At 42.3% G+C, this 19,023-nt stretch overlaps 1 protein-coding gene across 2 annotated transcripts; it reads left to right on the forward strand.

Annotated features, from left to right (window-relative positions):
- The first annotated feature begins 1,382 nt into the window (after positions 1–1,382).
- On the forward strand, positions 1,383–19,023 carry SRGN (serglycin). Of its 2 annotated transcripts, XM_021943408.2 has the most exons (3): positions 1,383–1,590; positions 10,479–10,617; positions 18,095–19,023. In XM_021943408.2, exons 1-3 carry the CDS (start codon positions 1,512–1,514, stop codon positions 18,336–18,338), a joined length of 462 nt encoding a protein of 153 aa, XP_021799100.2. In that variant the 5' UTR covers positions 1,383–1,511; the 3' UTR covers positions 18,339–19,023. The 2 variants fall into 2 exon arrangements, with proteins under 2 accessions (XP_021799100.2, XP_017818470.2); XM_017962981.2 differs by lacking the exon at positions 10,479–10,617 and having other exon boundaries at positions 1,532–1,590.

A 19,023-nucleotide genomic window follows, 5' to 3' on the forward strand; every position in this document is an offset into this window, starting at 1 on the left:
AGGGAAACTCCTCCCTCCTATCAAAGGCCAGGCAAGGGCGAGGATGAGAATAGAGAGTGGGGCATGTGCATTAAGCCGTCTGGGGTAGCGGTAGGGATAGACATGTTGAAATGGAGAGTGTTTGAATCTTGAAAGGAAGTAAGGAAAATGTATACGCCACAAGGGCAAGGATGTATGATAGGCTTGTATTTATTGTATAACTTTATTTTATTATATTATTTTTATTTTTTTGAAATGGAATCTCTTTCTGTCGCCCAGGCTGGAGTGCAATGGCACGATCTCAGCTCACTGCAACCTCTGCCTCCCAGGTTCAAGTGATTCTCCTACCCCTGCCTCCCGAGTAGCTGGGACTACAGGCGCCCGCCACCACGCCTGGCTAATTTTTTGTATTTTTAGTAGAGACAGGGTTTCACCGTGTTAGCCAGGATGGTCTTGATCTCCTGACCTCGTGATCCACCTGCCTCGGCCTCCCAAAGTGCTGGGATTACAGGCGTGGACCACAGCACCTGACCTTTATTGTATAACTTTAATATAGAGCCTTAGTCCTCCAGAAATCTGCATGATGCCCAGGGAAAATGCTGTTCCTTTATCTACATGAGGCAGAGGTTTGTGTTGTTTGCTAAGGTCCAGCAGCTCGCTGTGAGTACAATCTCTCCCTCGTTCCTGATTTCTGGCTTATTCAAGCCCAGAGGACCCAAAACTCAAGTTGAAAGTTTTGACTAGGAGAACAGATAAAAGTAGAAATGGAATCCAATCATAAGAAATGCTCAGTGTGAAGGAGAGAGGAATGCAAAAGAATTTTTCTGTTTTACCATGGTCTTTGTAACTGAAAATCGTATGTTCTTGAGATAGAGAGCCGATGATCCAATGCAAGAAACTGAGTTTAAGAAGAAACTGTTCATCTGAAATCCGACAACTCATTCTTGAAGGTTAGAGCTCAGCTTTGAAGTTTCACTTCATGAGCTTGGCTCAGTGAGATATGCTACTCCCCGGTGAAAAATAAAATGAAGTTAATGTTTTATGTTGAAAGTGCTCGGTGATGAAAAGGCAGCACCCAGCTCCCTTATCTCATCAAAAATGCAGCAGATTCTCAATATTAGCAATCTCGTGTTTAGATTGTTACCTGAGGTGAAACCCTGTCTCTACTAAAAATACCTAAGGAAAGGAAAAACAAACTGTCCCGAATGCTGATTCTACTGTTTCAGTAGGGAAAAAAAATTTCTGGCAGGCAAGTGGCAAACAACAAAACTTTTGAAAAAGCAGGCCTGGGGGGAGTCCAGTACAGTTTCATAATGGGTATGAATAGTTATTTTACTGTGTTTCCCCCCCCCCCCCCACTTTCTTTCTGGGTTTTGATGTGGATCTCTTTCTATTTGTTCAGGAAATTGTGACGTGTGTTCTGGGCAGGGTTTGAGGTTTTGGAACCTTTTCTAAAAGGGACAGAGAGCACCCTGCTACATTTCCTAATCAAGAAGTTGGCGTGCAGCCGGGAGAGCTGGAGTGAGTTGGTCATGATGCAGAAGCTACTCAAATGCAGTCGGCTCGTCCTGGCTCTTGCCCTCATCCTGGTTCTGGAATCCTCAGTTCAAGGTAAGACTCAGGAGTCTTGTTCCCCAGCCATCTTCTCTGTAAGCCCCATAGTCCATACAAGTCATTAGATTCATTTTAAGGCATAGAATGTATAATAAATATTATGGGAAAGGAGGCAAAGAAGAAGGATTTGGGGTCGCCGAACCCTTTAATGTAAGTTCAGTTAAGTTTGGTACCAAGAAAAATTAAACTCGGCGGCCTGTGCATTCTTGTAAACTCTTACAATGATTGAAATGTGCTATTTTGGGATGAAAATGTGAGGTTTATACATTTTAAAAAGCTCAAGGAATCCAGAAAATGACTCCTGTGTGTGTTGCATGGAGGAGATGGCACCTTTGAGTGTTTGCGGGTTTCTGCCTACCCCTCAGTGTCTACATCAGCCCCAAGTTCTAGTGCGCTGTGACGGTGTCATCATTATTTTAATACTGGGAGATGTTATATTCCAATTGGGGTGAATCTGACTGTGTGTATTTTTTTTTCTTCTTTTTTTTTTAAAGATAAATTTGGTTATTACTGAAAACTCAATTATGGTTAGACATAGTTAATGTAAACCCTCTCAGATTTTAAAGAGAAGGCCAAATAATTTGGTATTTATACTGTTGCTCAGAGAAACATCATATTCGGAAATATCTTCCTACGTTTATCTATCATTTAGTGTTGTTTAGTCAGACTCTGAAACAACTTAAAACCTCTAATGACTGAGACAATGAAAATGATAGGCTTGTAAGAAAAATACCATTTGTTCTTCTTTGGTAAATAAGGAATCATGTCTAAATAAGACAGAGATCATGGCTCGATAGAGAGATGGCTGAGCTTATAGTCGAAAAACATTAGGTTAGGCCAAATGGTAAGGGAAATGTTGAGTCACAATGACACACATTTTCTAGATTTGTTTCGTCAAAGCGACTTTTGGTTGTCATGATCTTGCTTCCGGTGGAGATGAAATCTTACAGATGATCGCAGAGACATTCATTTTATGTTAGAAATTTATAAAATAATTTTCTTCTAGTTATGCTAATACTGAAAAAAGAGGAAGTAATGTTTCTGGAACTTTATTAATCTATGTATTTTAAAAATATAAAACGTTGTCAGTTTTAGGGAACAGGCTTCCCTGGGATATTTTGGGGAATATCTTCAGCTTGATGAAATAATTCCCAAATAACCATGTGGTCTGACAAGATCGAGAGTAATGAGGTCCATACTTTAGTACAGTCTTGAGTGGCTAGATGGTGCTGAGCATACCCTAACCAGAGATACGTAAGTCTTTATGTTTTCAAAATTTCCCAGAAACGTGAATTTCCCACTAAGATTCATTAAGGAAAACTAGAATGAAAACAAAAACTTTCCTTGCACAGTATTTATTAGAAAGAAATGAAGAAGACCGGGCGTGGTGGCTCACACCTGTAATCCCAGCACTTTGGGAGGCCAAGGCAGGTGGATCATGAGGTCAGGAGTTCGAAACCACCCTGGCCAACATAGTGAAACCCCATCTCTACTAAAATTACAAAAAAAATTAGCCTGGTGTGGTGGCACGCACCTGTCATCCCAGCTACTTAGGAGGCTGAGGCTCAATTGCTTGAACCTGGGAGGCAGAGGTTGCAGTGAGCTGAGATCACACCACTGTACTCCAGCCCGGGTGACAGTGCAAGACTCTGTCATAAAGAAAGAAAGAGAGGAAGAGAGAAAGAGAGAGAAAGGAAAGAAAGAAAGGGAAAGAAAGAAAGAAAATAATTCGTCATGAAATTGTATAGAATACTAGCATTTATACCATGACCTCATAGGTTTAGCTCTTCGTTAGAAAAGGAAACCATAGAAAGAGACAAGGGAGAAACTGACAAACTAGGGTGTTTCCGAAAAAAGGCTCTTGGTATCGGGCTCAAGGGCCTGTGCCCACATCTGAGCATGCAGGGAAATAGATGTCCCTGACTGACTGCACGTGTGAGTGACTGCAGCACAAGGCTGTGATGTGAAGAGTCGTGACACCATTTCCTCATACCTCCACGCAATGCCAGATATTATTCGACGACATTCTTCCTGTCTTGTAAAAAGTGTTTATCTAGCCCCTTGGTTTAGCTGATCAAATCAGCTAGGCTTTTGGCTTGCTTTTACTGAGCATATTCAAAACCATTTCAGGTTACTATAATGGTTTGCTCAGGTTGCCATAACAAAGTACCACGGACTGAGTAGCTTAAACAACAGAAGTTTATTTCCTCACAGTTCTGAAAATGGGAGTCCAAGATCAAGGTGCTGGCAGGGTCGGTCGCATTCTGAGGACTCTCTCCTTGGCTTATAGATGGCACCTTTTCCCTTGTCTGCACATGGTCTTTCCTCCATGCATCCGTGTCTTAATACCGTCTTCTTAGAAGGTTACCAGACATTGGATCAAGGCCACCCTAATGGCCTCATCTTAACTAACTGTATCTGCAGTGACCCTATTTCTGAACAATTTCACATTGTGGGATTCTGTGGGTTAGAACTTCAACATATAAATTTGATGGTGGTATATTTTTACTATTAGTCAAACCCAAGTAAAGATGTGGCGTAAGATTGTGTCTACCGAGCACAAAGAAATGGAAATTTGGGGATGTGTGGGTTACGCTGGAGAGCACAGATGACTAATCTATCTCCAGGGGATTTGATGAGGCCTGTGAATCCTACACTCTTATTGCCTCTCTTTTCCAATATACCCATAAAGAAAAAAAAATGGAATATCCATGAACAGGTGCAGCCAAGGGGGCCAGGCCCCCATGTGTCCACTGTATACTGTCTCCTAGCTCACAGGAACGATATTGATCCACTCATTGTGCTGCTGTTTGTAAAGTGATTTCACATCCATTCTCTGGTAATTATCAACACATTCCCTGTGAGGAGGAATTAGCATTAATTATAGAGGAGAAAACTGGATCTGACATTTCTCATCTCATTTGCTCTATACATCAACCTCTTGCAAAAAATTTGTGAGTCATGCCCAAGACCCATTACAACTAATTAACAACTGAACTGGTCGTCTAATTTCAAGGTCAGAATTAACTTTCTACTGCAGCTCATGGATTAGAGGTTTTCTTTATTTAAACAAACAAACAAACAAACAAACAAACAAAAAATCCTTTGACTGTAGCCCTTGCTATAATATTTCCCACTGAACTGAGGGAGAAATTGAAAGTAAACTTAGGAGCTTTTTATAGCTTGTCAAACCGTGCAAGAGTTGGGGAAGCTTAACCGTCCTGTGGAATTGATAGACCAGGAGGAAGTCACTCCGGCTTAGATAATGCTACCATTCTGAATGAATCAAATGGTCTTCTTTTCCCCTTCATGGTAGTTGCTGCTTAAGTTTCTCTAACATGCCTGCAGTAAGTTTCCATTAAGAATAGGAAATTAGGCCCGGTGCAATGGCTCACGTCTATAGTCTTAGCACTTTGGGAGAACGAGGAAGGTGGATTACTTGAGGTCAGGAGTTAAAGACCAGCCTGGCCAACATGGTGAAACCCCCGTCTCTACTAAAAATACAAAAATTAGCCGGACATGGTGGTATGCACCTGTAATCCCAGCTACTCAAGAGGCTGAGGCAGGAGAACCACTTGAACCTGGGAGGTGGAGGTTGCAGTGAGCCAAGATCATGTCTCTGCACTCCAGCCTGGGCGATAGACTGAGACTCCGTCTCAAAAAACAAAAAAAAATTTAGTACATTGTGATTGTGTTGGGGGAAAAGTTAGTGCCATAATATAAAAAGGTATGGACTATTAGAGAAAGTTGTTTGCCTTGGTAACATTTACTCATAGAAAGTATGAGGATTCAGGGTGGTGGGGGAGGTGGGCAGTGAGGGATAGGATTCAAATAAAAACCATTCTTTCCCTTGGAATCCACCTCACAATTAACCAACAAATCCCATCAGTGGGCCTTTTAGGAAGATAACATTTCTGTCCATGAGCATACCCACTGTAATCACAAGACATTTATCTCAAGCAAGATAGAGTCAAGATACTCTCACAACCACAGGGGCTGGAACTGCAAATTTTCACATCCTGCCAACGCCCTTGAATAGCTATGTCAAGAATTTAGTGTGTGTAACTTGTTCTTTATTTTAAAGTACATTTAACATCATCGGCCCCGAATTAGATAGACTTTTGGAGTGGGAATCCTTCTACTTTTGATATATTTATAAAATTTTAAAATAGCTTTGTTGAGATGGTGTTCACATACCATACAATTCACCCATTAAAAATGTTTGATTCAATGATTAGGCCAGGTGTGGTGGCTGATGCTTGTAATTCCAGCACTTTGGGAGGCCAAGGCAGGTGGATCACTTGAGGTCAGGAGTTTGAGACCAGTCTGGCCAACATGGCGAGAACTTGTCTCTACTAAAAATACAAAAATTAACTGGGCGTGGTAGCGTGCACCTGTAATTCCAGCTACTTGCGAGACTGAGGCAGGAGAATCACTTGAACCTGGGAGGCGGAGGTTGCAGTTAGCTGAGATCGCATCACTGCACTTCAGCCTGGATGATGGAGTAAGACTGTCTCAAAAAAAAAAAAAAAAAAGTGTTCAATTCAGTGTTGTTTAGTATGTTCAGAGTCATGCAGCCATCACTATAATTGCTTTTAGAACATTTTCATCACCCCCAAGAAGAAAGACTTCATTACCATTTTTAATTAGCTGAGATTCTGAACTCTGGGGGAATTTTGTATTCTAGAAATATTTTTTACTAATTTGCTACAGTTGCATTTGTCATGCTGGTGAAAAGATTGGTCTTTCACCTGGATGCTTTCTCATTAAGCATTATTTTTCTGTTTAGCTTCCTATGTAAGCAATTTTCTCAGCTTGATATTCAGTGTGTCAGTGGCTTGCAGAAGGACTGCCTAGGCCTGCTGTGTCCAGTATGGTAGCCACAAGTCACTTGTGGCTGCTGAACACTTGAAATGTGGCGAGGCCAAATTGGGACATGCTGTGAATGCAAAATATACACGATTTGGAAGCCTTAGTAAGAAGAAAAGAATGCAAAATATCCCATTAATAACTTTTATATTGATGATATGTTAAAGGACAATATTTGAATATATTTTTAGGTTAAACAAAATATATTACAATTAATTTCACCTGTTACTTTTTACTTTTAAAAATATGGCCGCTAGAACATTGAAAACTCTATGTGGTTTGCTTTATGTTTCTATTGGACAGAGCTGGTCTAGACAGCATAAGGTGTGAAGACACCGCCCTCTGCTGGAGAGGATGCTGGATTTTTATTTCGCCTACAGGAAGAGACGTATAAGTAGCAATTAGATGCCAAACTAATGCTACCTCAGGAAAGAATCAAAAGGAAAGAAAGAGGGGAACTAGGCCAGGCGTGGAGGCTCACGCCTGTTAATCCCAGCACTTTGGGAGGCTGAGGCAAGCGGATCACGAAGTCAGGAGATCGAGACCATCCTGGCTAACTCCGTCTCTACTAAAAATGCAAAAAAGTAGCTGGGCATGGTGACACACGCCTGTAATCCCAGCTACTCGGGAGCCTGAGGCAGAAGAATAGCTTGAACTCAAGTGGCGGAAGTTGCAGTGAGCTGAAATGTGCCACGGCACTCCAGCCTGGGCAACAGAGCCAGACTCTATCTCAAAATAAAATAAAAAATAAAAAAAATAAAAGAAAGAAAGAAAAAAGAAAGAAAGAAAGAAAGTCCATAAATTGAGAATCCTAGAGATACTAAATGGTAGAATAGGAATTTGAATTTAAATTTATAAGATGTTCACTATCAGAGATCATAGGCCATTGTGGTCCTCCTTCTCATGAGAGAAACTAGCAGTGAAGAGCTCTGACTACGTGCTAGGTACTACTCTGAGAACCTAACATTTGTATCTCATTATTAGCTCTATTACTGCTCCATCCTACAGATGAGAAAATTGAGGCACAGGGAGTTTAAGTTGGCCAAGATCACACAGCCAGTAAGGGGCAGACATTGAAAAGTAATTTTGCCTGCCTTATCCCCAGCCTCCAGGCAGTGGCAGAGCTAACTCATTTTGGACAAACAGCTCTCCCAGACCAGACATTGTAAGCTATACTCAGGAATCACAGGAAAGATTATGATAGAATAATATATAGTTACAAAGAAAAGAAAGAAAATCCAATGGGAGAATATTTACTGTTTTCTATATTAAAGTGTTTAATGTTTATGTTTTTAGAGGAATATTGTTTATTATAGCAATTTAGAAAACAAAATGAGAAAAAAAAAAAAACAAAGATTCTGCCACCAGTTATTTTTGTGTATTTCCTTCCGTTTCCCCCCCATGTCTGTTTATATAATTGAAACTTTTATTCACACAAAGTGGTATTCTGAGTTTCTCAGTTATTTTTATTTATTTTTAATTTTGTAAATTTTTTCTTGTGAGACAGTCTGCTCTGTCACCCAGGCTTGGGTGCAGTCATGCAATCTTGGCTCACTGTGACCTCCCAGGCTTAAGCAATCCTCTTAAGCAGCTGGGACTACAGGTGCATGCTACCACATCCAGCTAATTTTTAAAATCTTTTTTTTTTTTTTTTTTTTTTTGGCAGAGGTGGGAGTCTACCTATGTTGCCCAAGCCTGGTATGAACTCCTCGGCTCAAGTGATCCTCCCACCTCAGTCTCCCAAAGTGCTGGGACTTCAGGCGTGAGCTATCATACCCAGCCTAATTTTTACTTTTATTTGATTAAAAAAAAAAAAAAAAAAAGGTATTGCCCTACCGGCCTCTCACCCTCTCACTCATTTTTAAGTATAGATTTTTCTACAATGCCACATCATCTTTTCCATAAAAAGTACTTTTGACTGGGCGTGGTGGCTCATGCCTGTAATCCCAGCACTTTGGGAGACCGAGGTGGGTGGATCACCTGAGGTCAGGAGTTCGAGACCAGCCTGGCCAACATGATGAAACCGTGTCCCTACTAAAACTACAAAAGTTAGCCGGGTGTGATTGTGGGCACCTGTCATCCCAGCTACTCAGGAGGCTAAGGCAGGAGAATCGCTTGAACCTGGGAGGCAGAGGTTGCAGTGAGCCGAGATTGTACCACTGCACTCGAGCCTGGGTAACAGAGCGAGACTCCATAAAAAAAAAAAAAAAAAAAAAAAGGACTTTTCTTCATTTGGTTAGTATTCTCTTATGAGTTGATGCCTTGTAATTTATCTGAGTGTTTTCCATTATTTTGTGGTGAGCTTTAAAACCACCCTTCCTGCCTTTCAAGAATCCTAGACATGTTCCTTCTTGCTAGATAATTATTAGTTGCACTTATTAGAATAAAGTGTATGCTTGGAGTGGGGAGGAGATGAACTTTTTGAAGGGCGGTGAAGTATTTCTCGCCACCAGGCCTTTGTCTTTGCTAAATTGAGGAAGGAAGATTTTATTTCATTAGCTAATAAAGAACCTCCTATATAGGCCAGGCACAGTGGCTCACGCCTGTAATCCTTGCACTTTCAGAGGCTGAGGTGGGTGGATTGCCTGAGCTCAGGAGTTCGAGGCCAACTTGGGCAACATGGTGAAACCCTATCTCTACTAAAAATACAAAAAATTAGCTGGGCGTGGTGGTGAGCACCTGTAATCCCAGTTACTTCAGAGGGTGAAGCAGAAAAATTGCTTGAACTCGGGAGGTGGAGGCTGCCATGAGCCGAGATTGTGCCACTGCACTCCAGCCTGGGCAACAGAGAAAGACTCTCTCTCAATAAAATAAAACAAAATAAGATAAATAAATAAATAAATCTCCTATATAACCTTATAACATCAGATTTGGAACCTTTTCCGTAGAAATGAAATTCAGAAGAAGCTGAGACTCAGATATTCCAAGCTGCCTGGGCCTCTGTGGATAGAGGAGACTTGTTCTTGTGAAATCTGAGTGCAAAGACACAGGACAAATTGTTATCTACTTTTCATTCCTAAGGATACTGTATGGCCCTAAAACACAAGAACTAGAATTCTGTAATACCACGGGTACCACACAGTGTGTTCCTTCCCCTTTCTGAACCTGATTTGACTCATCTCTATGAAAAGATGTGGGCTTTGGGGTCAGATGTGGGTTGGAATCCTGGATTCTTTCCTTAGAGCCTGTGTGGCTGCAATTTTCTTTTGTGTAAAATTGAGATAATAGTACAAAAGTAACAACAGTTAATATTATCAAGTGTTTGCTGTGTGCCTGGCACTGTGTTAAATTCTTTACGTTTATTTTCTCGTTTAATTTTTGTGATAGATTTATGGCACTATTAGTATCTTCATATTACAGTAAGGGTTCAGAGAAGTTAAGGTTTCATAACAAGTCAGCAGAGCTGGGACTTCCCTCCAGGCAGCTGATTCCAAGGCCTATTCTAACTTTAAACTCTGCTACTTTTTGGAATGTAGTAAGAAGGACAATTTATATAAAACGCTGGCACGTAGTAGGTGCTGCTGTTATATGAATGGGCGTAAAATCTGTCTACATTTTGCCTTTTACCAAATTTAGAATCTATTTAGTTAAAACCTTCTTAGGGCAGGCTGGGTGCAGTGGCTCATGCCTGTAATCTTAGCACTCTGGGAGGCCAAGGCAGGAGGATTGCTTGAGCCCAGGCATTTGAGACCAACCTGGGCGCATAGTGAGACCCCATCTCTCCAAACAAAACAAAACAAAACAAAACAAAAACAAAAAACAAAACAAACCAAAACTAGTTGGGCATGGTGGTGCGCCTGTAGTCCCAGTTACTCAGGAGGCTGGGGTGGGAGAATGGCTTGAGCCCAGGAGTTGAAGGTTGCAGTGAGCTATGATCACAGTACTGCACTCCAGCTTGGGCAGCAGAGTGAGACCCTGTCTTGAAAAAAAAAACAAAAATAAAAGCTTCTTAAGACAGAGTGATTAGAAGCTGTGTAGTAGATACTTAGTAACAATGTGGGTTCCTTGTTCCGCAGGTTATCCAGCCAGGTACCAATGGGTGCGCTGCAATCCAGACAGTAATTCCGCAAACTGCGTTGAAGAAAAAGGACCAATGTTCGACCTACTTCCAAGTGAATCCAACAAGATCCCCCGGCTGAGGACTGACCTTTTTCCGTAAGTGGACTTTTCTCTAATTATTTATTTATTTATTTATTTATTTATTTATTTATTTATTTATTTTTGAGACAGAGTTTCACTTTTCTTGCCCAGGCTGGAGTGCAATGGTGCGATCTCAGCTCACTGCAACCTCTGCCTCCTAGATTCAAGTGATTCTCCTGCTTCAGCCTCCCGAGCAGCTGGGATTTCAGGCGCCCGCCACCATGCCCAGCTGAATTTTTTTTTTTTTTGAGATGGAATCTCACTCTGTCGCCCAGGCTGGAGTGCAGTGGCTTATTCTCGACTCACTGCAAGCTCCACCTCTTGGGTTCACGCCATTCTCCCGCCTCAGCCTCCAGAGTAGCTGGGACTACAGGAACCTGCCACCACTCTCAGCTAATTTTTTTGTATTTTTAGTAGAGATGGGGTTTCACCTTATTAGCCAGGATGGTCTCAATCTCCTGACCTAGTGATCTGCCTGCCTTGACCTCCCAAAATGCTGGGATTACAGGCGTAAGCCACCGCGCCCAGACTAATTTTTTGTATTTTTAGTGGAGACGGGGTTTCATCATCTTGGCCAGGCTGGTCTCGAACTCCTGACCTCAGGTGATCCACTCGCCTCGGCCTCCCAAAGTATTGAGATTAGAAGCATGAGCCACCATGCCTGGCCTTTTCTCTAATTTTAAAGTGTCCCTAATTTCACAACCTTTTGGCACAGATGTGGGAGTGTTTTTCTTCAAGCTGTCCAGAGTGTTTTGATTCAAGCTCTTGCTTTGGTAGTTTGGCTCTTACTCTGCAGTACATAGTAAAACTGTACTGTATACACTGGCATATGACATGTGCGAGTATACATGATTCACCTGTTTTTGAAAGTTTTTTTGTGGATGGTAGACAGGAGCATTGAGGGCTTTTCATCAACAGGTATTGAAAATGATTGAACATTGTTTTATTTGTGTAAACAGAACACACTATATATTAAAATCCAATAATTAACTGAATGGATAAGCAAAATGTGATATAAGCATACAAAGGATATTATTGGGTCATAAAAAGAATGAAGTACTGACACATGCTACAACATAGATAAACCTTGGAAACATTATGCAGAGTGAAGGAAGGCCAGACACAAAAAGCCACATATTGTATGATTCAATTTAGATGAAATGTCCAGAATAGAGGCAAATCCCTAGAGGCAGGAAGCAGATTAGTGGGTTCCAGGGGCTGGGGAAAGGGAGGAATAAGGAGTGACTGCTAATGGGTATGAGGTTTTTTCTTTTTTTTTTTTTTTTTTTGAGACTGAGTCTGGCTCTGTCGCCCAGGCTGGAGTGCGGTGGCCGGATCTCAGCTCACTGCAAGCTCCGCCTCCCGGGTTCACGCCATTCTCCTGCCTCAGCCTCCCGAGTAGCTGGGACCACAGGCGCCCGCCACTTCGCCCGGCTAGTTTTTTTTTGTATTTTTTAGTAGAGACGGGGTTTCACCATGTTAGCCAGGATGGTCTCGATCTCCTGACCTCGTGATCCGCCCGTCTCGGCCTCCCAAAGTGCTGGGATTACAGGCTTGAGCCACCGCGCCCGGCCACGAGGTTTTTTCTTGGAGGAGGTGATTAAAGTGTTCTTCTGCTAGGGATGGAGGCTCATGCCTGTAATCCCAGCACTTTGGGAGGCCGAGGCAGGAGAATTGTTTGAGCCCAGGAGTTTGAGACCAGCCTGGGCAACATAGTGAGACCCTATCTCTATTTCAAATACATTTTTTATATTAAAAAATGTTCTTCAATTAGATGGTAATTATTTTTTAAAATGGCCAGGTGCAGAGGCTCATGCCTATAATCCCAGCACCTTGGGAGGCTGAGGTGGGAGGATCCCTTGAGCCCAGGAGGTTTGGGACCAGCCTGGGCAATACAGCAAGACCCCATCTCTACAAAAAATACAAAAATTAGCCAGGCATGGTGATGTGCACTTGTGGTCCCAGCTACTCGGGAGGCTGAGGTGGGAGAATCTCTTGAGCCTAGGTTGAGCCTGCAGTGAACCCTATTTATGCCATTGCACTCCAGCCTGGGCAACACAGTGAGACCCTGTCTCAAAAAAAAAAAAAAAAAATTAGGGAAAGGAAGAATAATTGGCCATGACTTGTAAAACAAAAATCAAATCTCTTCTTGATCAGATAAAACTTGCTTTAAACTTGTAAAAAAGACCTGATATAAATTCATGAGTAACAAAAATTGAATTATATTAGAAACCATTAATTCAATGAATACTAAAGCTATATAGGATGCAGCAAAATATATATACTAAGAAAAGGATTATTATAAAAGTTTTAATCTCCAGGCTCAAACCTAGAAAATCATTATCCTCAAAGCCAGGTGGTTCATCGTGCTCCAAACCAGGTACATTTCACATCACTTTGGGATCCTGGTGACTTCCTCTTTTTTTTTTTTTTTTTTTTTTGAGACAGGGTCTTCTCTGTCACCCAGGATGGAGTGCAGTGGTGTGATCATAGCTCACCGCAGCCTCAAACTCCTCAAGTGATCTTCCTGCCTCAGCCTCCCTAGTAGCTGGGACCACAGGCACAGAGCACCATGCCCAGCTAATTAAAAAAAAATTTTTTTTTGTAGAGATGGGGGTCTCTGTATGTTTCCTAGGCTGGTCATGTACTCCTAAGCTCAAGCAGTTCCCACCTCAGCATCCCAAAGTGCTGGAATTACAGGCATGAGCCACCATTCCCAGCGCTGGTGACTTTCTCCATCACTGGTATTCACTGCGTTAGTGATTACATCATTACAGTCTTCAATATGCAGCTTTGTACTTTGTAGTCCTACTCCTGCATTCATACTTTAAGGTCTCAGCATTAAGTTTGAATGTAATATTACAGCATCCTCCATTACTTTAAGTCATTGGTTTCAATACTAATTCATTTAAATCTAAAATGTTAGGCTGCAGTGGCTCATGCCTGTAATCCCCCCAGTTTGGGAGACTGAGGTGGGAGGATCACTTGAGGCCAAGAATTTGATACCAGCCTGGGCAACACAGCAAGACCCCATCTCTGTTTAAAAATTAGTGGCCAGGCACTATAGCTCACGCCTGTAATCCCAACACTTTGGGAGGCCAAGGCAGATTGCTTGAGGTCAGGAGTTGGAGACCAGCCTGGCCAACATGGCGGAAACCCATTTCTACTAAAAATACAAAAATTAGCTGGGCATGGTGGCACGCCTGTAATCCCAGCTATTAAGAGGCTGAGGCAGGCAGATTGGGAGGCCAAGGCAGGCAGATTGCAGGCAGATTGCTTTGAGACCAGCCTGGGTAACATGGAGAAACCCTGTCTCTACAGAAAAATACAAAAATTAGCCAAACATGGAGAAACCTCGTCTCTACAGAAAAATACAAAAACTAGCCAGGCATGCCTGTGGTCCCAGTGACTCGGGAGGCTGAGGTGGGAGGATTGCTTGATCCTGAGAGGTCAAGGCTGAAGTGAGCCGTGGTGTGGCACTGCATTCCAGCCAGGGTGACAGAGTAAAACCTTGTCTCAAAATAAATAAATACATTTAAAATGAATAAATACAATTAAAACTAAAATTAAAAAATAAAACAAAATGTTAAGAGAATAGCTCAAATTCTCCAAAAGAACGCTTGCACACCGTTCCTCCTCTGCTCAAATCTCTATTTTCCTTCCTCAAAGCCAGTAACTTTGCTTCTCACCCTGACCCTGTGCTTTCCTTCCCGTCATTGCGAAAGAATGGTCCTTGCTTCTGTGCCAATCCCAAGCCCTTTTGCCCTGTGATCCTCCTGTCCTCCCCTGGCCCTGCTCTGTACTAGCTGTGGGGTGGGAGGAGAACTGACCCCTGGGGTCTGCATTTCTCAGGCTCCCAGGGCTGTGGCTGACTTTGGCCGATGGGAGGCAAGGAAGAGAGATTGAGAGCTTGGGAGGAAGGGAGAGAGGCATGTTTCTTCTCCTTACTCCCTGCCTTGGGTGGCACCTTGGGCAGGACTGTGTTTCGCCCATGGCCTCAGCTCCCACCAGATGCCTCTAATCCCCGGGCTCAGGAAATAGACAACCTCCTTCCACTATAGCTGTAGCCCAAAGAGGGCAGTATTTCTTTTCTTTTCTTCTTTCTTTCTTTCTCTTTTCTTTCCTTCTTTCTTTCTTTCTTTCTCCTTCTTTCTTTCTTTCTTTCTTTCTTTCTTTCTTTCTTTCTTTTCTTTTCTTTCTTCTTTCTTTCTTTCTTTCTTTTCTTTCTTTTCCTTCTTTCCTTCTTTCCTTCTTTCTTTCTTTTTTTCAGAGTCTCACTCTTGTTACCCAGGCTGGAATGCAGTGGTGCGATCTTGGCTCACTGCCACCTCTGCCTCCCAGGTTCAAGCTATTCACCTGCCTCAGCCTCCTGAGTAGCTGGGATTACAGGCGTGCCACTATGCCCAGCTAATTTTGTATTTTTGGTAGAGATGGGATTTTGCCATGTTGACCAGGCTGGTCTTGAACTTCTGACGTCAATTGATCTGCCTGCCTCAGTCTCCCCAAGTGTTGGGATTACAGGCATGAGCCACTGCGCCCAGCCGAGGGAAATATTTTCTTGCTATTGCTAATCTCTGGGTTACCTCGCTATCCCCCATTTGGCTTTACTTCTCCTCCATCACCTGTATGAGGAATTCCCTCTGTGTTAAAGATCTGGAGAAGTTTCCTGATTGGACCCTGGCTGTTGCAGCTTCCAAGGCCACCTCTTTTTATGGCCAGTATCCTTTTCCCATGCATCTTCTCCAGGACTTCCATTCTGCAGTTATCTCTCCGAACCCAGTGTCTTCTTCCCATCAGTATCTCAGTACTTTAGTATCTCCTATGTTCAGGCAACATCTCTCCTTTGACTCTGTGTCCTCTCCAGCAGTTGCCCTTCTCTGCACCTCTTCACAATAACATCTCCTGAAAGGGCCACCCATGCCTGCTCCCTCCTTTCCTCACCCCCTCTGCAGCTAGACTTCTGTTCCTACACTCCACCCTGGTTGACAAAGTCACTGATTACTTCTCTATTTTCAGCTTACTTGACCCTTAATTGCCTTCAAAAATGGCTGACTGTGCCATGCATGTAATCCCAGCACTTTGGGAGGCCAAGGCAGGAGGATCACTTGAGCTCAGGAGTTCAAGACGAGCCTGCCTGGGCAACATAGTGAGACCCTATCTACAAAAAATAGAAAAATTAGCCGGGCATGGTGACTCACGCCTGTGGTCCCAGCTACAAAGGAAGCTGAGGTGGGAGGACGGCTTGAGTTCGGGAGGGTGAGGCTGCAGTGAGCCATGATCATGCCACTGCACTCCAGCCCACACAACAGAAGAAGGCCCTTTCTTTTACAAGAAAAAAAAAAAATTGTTAACCCCTCCCTTGAAATGCTTTTTTCTTGGGGCTTACATGCCTTGCCTTATCCTGTTTCTTCCTACTTCTCTGGTTGTGCTTTTTCCTCTGCTCAATATTTAACATGTTGGTGTGACCCTGGCTGTGGCCTGGTCCCCCTTCTCTATCTACATGTTTTCTGTCGATGACCTCCATTGGTTCCAAGGGTTTAACTACCAAATCTGTGTTTCCAGCTCTGACACCCCAGGCTAAAGTAGCCACCTGGTCACTCCCTATTACATTAGTCAATTTCATTTATCTGTACCACCTACGATTTTCCTGATTCATTTATTCACTGATTGTCTGTCTTCGCCACTAAAATAAAAACTTCTTGAGCAGGAGCTTCATTGGTCTGCCTCTGTTCTATCCCAGGCCCTCAAAACAAGGACCAGATGTTCAACAAATATTTATTGAATGTGTACATGAATTAAAACTCTAATTGGTTATATGCTGGTGGTTTATTATTTTCATGGAGGAAATGACTTGTAAGCTGTGACACTCAGCTTTTGTCTCTGATCCTTCGTTACCCTGTTCTGTCACCGAGGGCTGTCGTCATTGCTCGGACCATTTTGTGCTCTTTGAATTTCTAATCATCACAGTCAACCCAGAAGGCAGCCTTACCTTTCAGCACTCTTCAGCTGAATGAATGCAAGTTGGAGACAGGGTAATTTTTTGATAGGAAATTGAATGTTTATATGCTGGTATATATATATAAAGCTTAGCTTCTTACAAAGAATTTCTCAAAAGTGAGCTTTGTTGAAGCACTGTAAATTATTAGAACTTTTATGGAAATTTTAATTTAGGAAAAAATGTCATCTGTCTGGGCTGACATAGTTGTTAGTTGTTTGTCCTTTCTCTTTTTTTTTGGTGGAGGGTACGGAGTTTTGCTCTCGTAGCCCAGACTGGAGTGCAGTGGCACAATCTCGGCTCACGGCAACCTCCGCCTCCCAGGTTCAAGCGATTCTCCTGCTTCAGCCTCTTAAGTAGCTGGGATTACAGGCATGCACCACCATGCCCGGCTAATTTTTGTATTGTTAGTAGAAACGGGGTTTCACCATGTTGGCCAAGCTGGTCTCAAAACTCTGACCTCAGGTGATCCACCTGCCTTAGTCTCCCAAAGTGCTAGGATTACAGGCGTGAGCCACCGCACCTGGCAGTTTGTCCTTCCTTTAGAGAGAAAGAGGTCTTTTTTTGAGACGGTCTTGCTCTGTTGCCCAGGCTGGAGTGCAATGGCGCGATCTTGGCTCACTGCAACCTCTGCCTCCCTGGTTCAAGTGATTCTGTCACCACAGCCTTCTGAGTAGCTGGGATTACAAGCGTGTGCCACCACGCCTGGTTAATTTTTGTATTTTCAGTACAGACGGGGTTTCACCATATTAGTCAGGCTGGTTTCGAGCTCCTGACCTCAATTGATCACCTACCTTGGCCTCCCAAAGTGCTTGGATTACAGACATGAGCCACCACACCCGGCCAAGAGGCCTTCTTTTAAAAATGATTTATTGGGCCGGGTGCAGTGGCTCACGCCTGTAATCCCAGGACTTTGGGAGGCTGAGGTGGGTGGTTCACAAGGTCAGGAGTTTAAGACCAGCCTGGCCAATATGGTGAAACCCCATCTCTACTAAAAATACAAAAATTAGCCGAGTGTGGTGGTGCACACCTGTAGTCCCAGCTACTTGGGAGGCTGAGGCAGGAGAATCACTTGAACCTGGGAGGCGGAGGTTGCAGTGAGCTGAGATGGCACCACTGCACTCCAGCCTGGGCAACAGAGCAAGACTCTGTCTCCAAAAATAAAAATTAAAAAAATAAAAATAAAAATGATTTCTTAAGTAAATTTCAAATATAGAATGTATATGCTAGTGATAACAAAATTAACACTGTTTATCTGCAATAGGTAGATGTGGAGTTGATCGGTGCAATAAGTATAGGCAAACACATAGGAACATTTGACCTGTTTTTTTGTTGGTTTTAAAACATTGAATAATTTGGAAGCTTTTAAATCTCTTAATTTAAGCAACTAGATCGCTCTATTTATCTCCTTATCTTAAAAAAAAAAACTGTTAAAATTATCTTTCCCACATATCAAACTCTACTGTTTTTTTTTCCCATTTTTCTTTCATACTTCAGAAAGACAAGAATCCAGGACTTGAATCGTATCTTCCCACTTTCTGAGGACTATTCTGGATCAGGTTCCGGCTCCGGCTCTGGATCAGGATCTGGGAGTGGCTTTGTAACTGAAATGGAACAAGATTACCAACCAGTAGATGAAAGTGATGCTTTCCATGACAACCTTAGGTCTCTTGACAGGAATCTGTCCTCAGACAGCCAGGACTTGGGTCAACATGGATTAGAAGAGGATTTTATGATATAAAAGAGAATTTTCCCACCTTGACACCAGGCAATGTATTTAGCATATTTTGTGTACCATGGTTAAATGATCAACCTTAGGACAAAGGATTTTATAGACATTTTTAAACATCTGAAAAAGAAGCTTAAGTTTTATCATCCTTTTTTTCTCATGAATTCTTAAAGGATTATGCTTTAATGCTGTTATCTATCTTATTGTTCTTGAAAATACCTGCATTTTTTGGTATCATATTCAGCCAACATCATTATGAAATTAATTAGATTCCCATGGCCATAAAATGGCTTTAAAGAATATATTTTTTTTAAAAAAAATGGTTTGAGAAGCAAATTGGCAGGTAATATTTCGTACCTAAATTAAGAATCTGACTTGGATTGTGAATTACAGATATGCCCCTTTTCTTATAAAAACAAAACAAAAAATAATGAAGCACAGTGAATTTGTTGTAGAGTGGGGGTATTTGACATATTTTACAGTGTGGAGTGTACTATATACTATTACCTTTGAATGTGTTTGCAGAGCTAGTGGACATGTTTATCTACAAGTACGATTGCTGTTACATAACACCCCAAATAACTCCCAAATTAAAGCACAGTTGTGCTCTCAATACCTCATACTGCTTTACCTTTTTTTCCTGGATATCTGCGTATTTTCAAATGTTACTATATATTAAAGCAGAAATATAACCAAA

The sequence above is a fragment of the Papio anubis genome, chromosome 11 (assembly GCF_008728515.1).
Source record: "Papio anubis isolate 15944 chromosome 11, Panubis1.0, whole genome shotgun sequence".
NCBI classification, from domain to species: Eukaryota; Metazoa; Chordata; class Mammalia; order Primates; family Cercopithecidae; genus Papio; species Papio anubis.

Bases quoted from the DNA above. Each gene is read 5' to 3' on its own strand.
- SRGN (XM_021943408.2), top strand. From the start codon at position 1,512: ATGATGCAGAAGCTACTCAAATGCAGTCGGCTCGTCCTGGCTCTTGCC. The intron at 1,591-10,478 runs GTAAGACTCAGG...CTTGTTCCGCAG, and splicing joins TCTGGAATCCTCAGTTCAAG to GTTATCCAGCCAGGTACCAA. The intron at 10,618-18,094 runs GTAAGTGGACTT...TTCATACTTCAG, and splicing joins CTGAGGACTGACCTTTTTCC to AAAGACAAGAATCCAGGACT.